Source organism: Bidens hawaiensis, unplaced genomic scaffold, assembly GCF_021521415.1.
Source record: "Bidens hawaiensis isolate Kalapana, Puna unplaced genomic scaffold, B.hawaiensis_p1.1 tig00002438_1, whole genome shotgun sequence".
Lineage (NCBI taxonomy): Eukaryota > Viridiplantae > Streptophyta > Magnoliopsida > Asterales > Asteraceae > Bidens > Bidens hawaiensis.
Window position 1 is genome coordinate 800,944 of NW_027491134.1, and position 6,000 is coordinate 806,943.

General features: G+C 38.5%; 1 protein-coding gene across 1 annotated transcript in view; it reads left to right on the forward strand.

The window, feature by feature from the left end:
• LOC143619390 (ATP-dependent DNA helicase Q-like 4A) overlaps nt 1–1,610 on the forward strand; it is a 37,119-nt gene extending 35,509 nt beyond the window's left edge. Inside the window, exons 22-25 of the mRNA XM_077091334.1 lie at nt 333–471; nt 581–675; nt 999–1,076; nt 1,198–1,610. Coding sequence (XP_076947449.1) covers nt 333–471; nt 581–675; nt 999–1,076; nt 1,198–1,597 — 712 coding nt within the window. The 3' untranslated portion in view covers nt 1,598–1,610. The remainder of the gene's footprint in view (nt 1–332; nt 472–580; nt 676–998; nt 1,077–1,197) is intronic.
• Nucleotides 1,611–6,000: the final 4,390 nt, after the last annotated feature.

The window sequence follows — 6,000 nt, forward strand, 5'->3', positions numbered from 1 at the left end:
ATCACCCGTTAACCTGATTGAGACGTTTAGATAAATGGGTTACATGGGTCGTGTTCGAGTTACACGGTTTTAAGAAAGTGCGGGTTCTGGTTGGTGCTTTTGACACGAATTATAACATGGGTCGTGTTGGGTTGAACAAGTCAACCCGCCAACATGCACAGTTGACTCCCCTAATAATACGTCACTTTGAGTGATTTTAGACCCATTTATTTTACTCGTTCAACCCGTTACAGATACATGGGTTAAAACCGCAACCTCTAATAGTGTTATAACATGAAAAATCAGTCAGAAAGCCAACCGTTTCTCATGTTTGTGGTTCGGTTAACCTGTAGAGTCCCTTCTGCTGTTAAAGCATCCAAGACGCATACAAATGATGCAACCTCATCAAAAGGCCCACTGACATCATCGAAGAAAACTCCTATACAAGTAGATACTCCTGCTTCTGCTCAACCTCAACCAACAGTAGACTCGGTAGGTTAACTTTGGTGCCAAAGTTTCTCCTTTTCAGCATTTTATTTATCTGCATATTTCTTAAAATAAAAATGCAGTCTAACTACTTTATCTGCTTTTTTTTTCGCAGGATCTTTCAGCCAAGTTATTTCCAGCTTTGCGAGTTATGCGAACAAATCTTGTTAAGGTAGCAGAAAACGGGGTCTGCGCATACCATATATTTGCGTAAGTTAACATTTCATACTCGACTAATCCTACACCGGCTCGGTGAAGGTTTTTTCAACCAGAAACGGAAAACAGAATTTGTATTATGTTCGGTTTGAAGGTTTTTCAGCAGAAATCGAAAACTGAACCAACCTTAACTCAGGTGGTTCAAAGCCGAATATTTTAGCAACCTCTGGTTGTACACATGAAGTGATTAGAACTTTGAAATTTTTCTAAAAAAAAGAAACTGTTAGATTTTAGCATAACCGGATCATGGTATAGTACTAGTAAAGCATCTTTGATAACTAAGATACTATCTTTATAGTCAAATGCTCTTGATTTAGGGACACGACACTGCACAACATTTGCAAAAGGATCCCCAGAACGAAAGAAGAGCTTCTAGAAGTCAACGGCATTGGCAAGTAAGTTTTTTCAAAGATCTAGATTATCAAGTTATTATTATTGTATTTGTAACCATACTTAAAACACAGCTATTATAAAGTTAGCCAAAAAATGCAAATCCTAATCACAAGCTTAACACAGGGCGAAAGTAATGAAGTATGGTGATAAAGTTTTGGAAACCATTGAGGCTATCATAAAAGAACACTATGGTGGGACCGGGCATTCGTTGACAGGTGGCACGGGCAGCAGTGCCACTAGTTCTGGTTCTGTTAAGAGAAAAAGAAACACGGTTATAGATACTTATGATGCTTCAAGAGACGACAACGACAATGATTTTGTTGCGAGTACTGCACGGTCAAAGAAGCAGGTGTTGGTGAAACCAAAACCGAGCGTTGACCCGATTGACATTTTTGATGATGATGATGATGATATACCTGATGAGGTTCTTGAGTTTTGTGATTCTTTTGATAATGTCGGGTCGAATGTTTCAAGTCAAAAGGGTGAGCAGAATATTGGGGGAAGAGTACTGCCTTCTTGGTGAAATGCTGGCGTGCTGATGTATTTGGTTTCGGGTCAAACGTTGACCCGAATGGTGATAGAAGAGTGAATCTTATGCTTTGTAGGTGTAAGAAAAGTTTTGTTGGGTTTGTGTAGGGGGTTTGTACAGTCGATCATGGCATTCTATTTAGAAATGTGTTTTCTTTGTAGCGGGGTGGTTCTGGTCAAGGCAGGTGGGTCGGGTGACGAGAAGAAGTTATATTTATGTTGTAAATTCAGTGGTAATCAAGTGAATGATTATCGTTTTTTAGTTAAGGTAAACCAGCATGACACTTTTTATGATGGAATGGGACCAAGAAAATATAAAGGGGCAATGGGAAAAACGAACTCTTCCTGATTTACTTATCAACCTTAACTAGAGTGTTCCTGACGCGCTTTGCGTGGGGAACTCGACAACGGACCCGCATATTAAAACGCGAACACGCAAACACATCGTAACGAATATCATTTTGACACAACAAAATAAAAGTTTCTAACTATCAAAAGAACTTGGTTGGTATTGGTTCGGCTTATAGATGATCAAATCGGGTTGGTCAAAGGAACCGGAACCGGTTCAGAACCGGTTCCATTAGTCAACATCACTGTTTAAACCGGTTCCATGGTCGAACCGGTTAGGGAACCGAACCGGTTCCCCAACCCTCGGACCCGGAACCGGTGGAACCGGTTCTGACCGGTTCCTAAACCGGTTCTTACACTGTAACCGGTTCCAACCGGTTACAGTGTAAAATATTATTTTTTTTTTCGTTTTTCGTTTCCGCTGCTTGTGTAGGTGATGATTTGTGTTCTTCTGATTTCTGAAGAGGCTCATGCTACTTTTGTTGTTCACCCACAGAGCAATAATGGTAAACAACATATTGAACTTAATGCTATGAGTGTCAGCGTATTTGAATTGATTAGTCTGTATCGTGTATCGTGTAATGGTGAACTTAAATCTGTATCGTGTTACATTTGTTGAGTTTGCTATGTATTATAGTCTTTTGGCTTACGCAAGTCAAATGCTGAATTATAATCAAGAGCGGTGTTATACGATTCGTATTTGTATAACATGTTAAATAAAAAAAACAATTAACATAAAATTCATTTTATTTACTTTAAGAAGTTCAAAAAAAAAAGGTTACATGTTTTAAAATATTCAAAAACAAACTAACAAAACATTAAACTTATAAATATAAAGTTGTGACATATTATTTCTAGAAAAGCCTTCTTGTTCGTCGTAATTATTGAGTGACGACTTATTCATCAGAATTACTTGTAGAAACGCCTTCTTGTTCGTCGTGCACTCGAACATCAAGTGGTGTTTTGTCTTCCAGAGTGGTTACGTGTTGAACACGATCGATTGAGTCCAAGTGATCCTTCAAGCAAATGCACATCTCCACCGACTCCGAATTCAGTTTTGTTCTTCTCACCGATATTACCCTGCCACTAAGAGAAAAAGCAGATTCCGAAGCTACCGTAGAAGCTTGGGCGGTTAGTAAATCACGGGCCATGGTGGCAAGAATCGGAAACTCGGTTTCCTTTACCTTCCACCAAGCCAAAACATCAAAAGTGCCATATTCCTCTTCGGATAAACCGGTAGAGAAATCATATGCACTATACCTTCCTAGTTCGCTTGAAGGGGTGTTACCCCTTTGTTTTTTAGCCGTTACGTTGCGAACGGTGTTCATAAGGCTAATCATGGGGTCTCGTACTCTAGTAGCACTTGAACTTGATGAAGACCCCCCCGGCGTAGGCATGTGTATGTTTGACCCATATTTATTTATATAAAAGTCATACATAAATTTAAAATTCAAGTTAAAATCATTTTGTGCCTCTGTTGAAAAGTTTGGGTCAACTTCATGCATATCTAAGGCTGAAAAAATTTCGTCTATCACACATTCAACCCCCGTAACATTTAACATTGGGTTTAAAGCGACGGCGCAAGTAAAAATCGGTGGCAATTCAAGAAAGTATTTTTTTAATTTAAACTTCATTGGTAATATGATGTTTGAAAACATTGGACTTTTATTTTCAAATTCTTTAAGATTATTAACGATTAAAAATAACTCCGAAAGAACCAAGGGACTTGTCGGATAATACGTTCCCGATAGTTTCGTAGTTGATGTTTTAAAAACTTCAAGAAAAGTCGATAAGTCATTGATAATTTCCCATTTCTCATTTGAAAAGGGGATTGCCAAATCATTCTCGGCAAGACTAGAATGAAACATTTGTAAAGTTTCTCTTTGTTTCAAAGCACTTTGAAACATTATGCAAGTGGAATTCCATCGATGAGGTACATCCCAATTAGCTCCCAAAGCTTTTCTTCCCGTATCTTTACAAAATTTTCTATAATCCATTTGTCTTTTTTTACTTTTCTTAAAAACTTCATGTAGCATTACTCTAAAATCGTTTATAACCGATGTAACCTCATCCGAAGCAAGTCCGTCTTGCACGATTAAATTAATGATATGTGCAACACACCTTGAGTGAAAAAATACACCATTGCAAATCGGCGTATATTTTAATTTTAATTTATCAACCGCCGATGTATTATTCGACGCGTTATCAAATGCAATTGAAAATATTTTATTTTCTAGTTTATAAGTTTTTATAACATAATCTAAAATTTCAAACAAATTATCTCCCGTATGTGGATACTCAAAGAGTTCGAAAGCAATGGTGCGTTTCATCATTTCCCACGATGACGGGTCTACCCAATGAGCGGTGACACAAAGATAAGATTCGGGTAGACCATGTGGAGCCGACCAAACATCAGTAGTTAAGTTTATTCCCGTATTTATATTTTCAAAATATGCAATTAGTACCTCTTTGGCCTTCTTCCACAATTTTAAACAATAACGTTTAAGAGTATGACGACTTACGTGAGTGTATTGTGGTTGAAGCGTATCTCGAATCATGGCGGTTAAGCGAGGGTTGTCGAAGTGGCTAAACGGCAAAGCTTCTTGAATCACAAACTTCGCCATACGATCTTGAACTCGATCAATTTGGTATGTAAATATTCCGCCTTCACTATCCATTTGCGTTTGTTGCGACTCGACGTTCTGTTTCAACGCCCTGCAATACGGTCTTTCGATGTGTTTCTTCAAATTTGAATTCGAAAGTGGGTTTAAATAAATCCCACAAAACTTGCACCGAGCCTTCAATGAATGGTCACTCAATTCAACCAAATCCCAATTGCACCAAATCTCTTGATTACGATTATGAGGTACAATACGAACGAAACTTGGTCCGGCGGTGGAACCTTGACCAACCGATGATTGTGAGGCAACCATAACAACAAATATGAATATAGAAGAAGAGAAAACAAGAGATTAGAGAACTCAGAACGTTGTAATAGCGTTTTTTTGTATTTTTTTGCGTTCGGGTTTGCGTTTTGAGTGTTGTGATGAACCCATTACACCAAATACCTATTTATACTAGTAGTGAGGTGTTTGGGGAGTCAAAAAACGGCCATTTTTGACCCCAACGGTCAAAAAACGGCCATAAAACCGTTTCCCAACGGCTAGAACTACTCCAACGGCTAGAACCGGTTCCGAACCGGTTCCGGTCGAACCGGTTCCAGAACCGGTTCCGGTTCGGTTCCGGTTCCTACCCGGTCCACCTCCAAACATGTCAAATCGGTCCCGGATCGTCGGGTTGAAACGGAACCGAACCGGTTCCTACGAAAAACGGGTAGGAACCGGTTCGGTTCCGGTTCGGTTCCACCGAACCGGTTCCAGGAACCGGTTTTGTTGTCCACCTCTAGTTCGGCTCATTATAGCATTGATGTGGTTCCGACACTCGGTATGTGGTTACAATAAAAAAAAATATTCTATTTCGAAAAAAACTCTGTTTTCATCGAAACTTACGTAACTTGTTTTGAATGCAACTTCGTTTTAACGGCATGACATATAAAAATATGAGCATGTTGTGACGGCATACTAAAGTTTTTAAAATATCGTATGCTAAAGATTATCAAAGAATCAATAACGTAAATGTATAAGTAATAACAAAAAACTATACGGGAAGGAAAACACATGTTAAGGTACATACTAAAACCATGAAAACTTTGTGATGCTAAAGTGAAAAGTAAACAAAGTTTAGCAAAAAGAAATGTCATGGATTAAAACAAAAACAATTTAAAACTTGGATGTCAGGACCGTCAGTCGGGTGCAACCTTAGCAAAGGTTCGACAAGAACACACCGACTCAAATACTCAAAGACCGATTGAATATCCTGGCGGAATCAGGATATCCAATGATTGAGAATGAAGGCTTGTGAACAAATATCAAACTCAAAACAGTAAATGATAATCAGTAAATGCTATTTTAGAGACAAAGATTCACTATATTTAATGATACATCAATGTAACAGTGAATGGAATGTCTAGGGTTTTGTGTGACGGCGGCG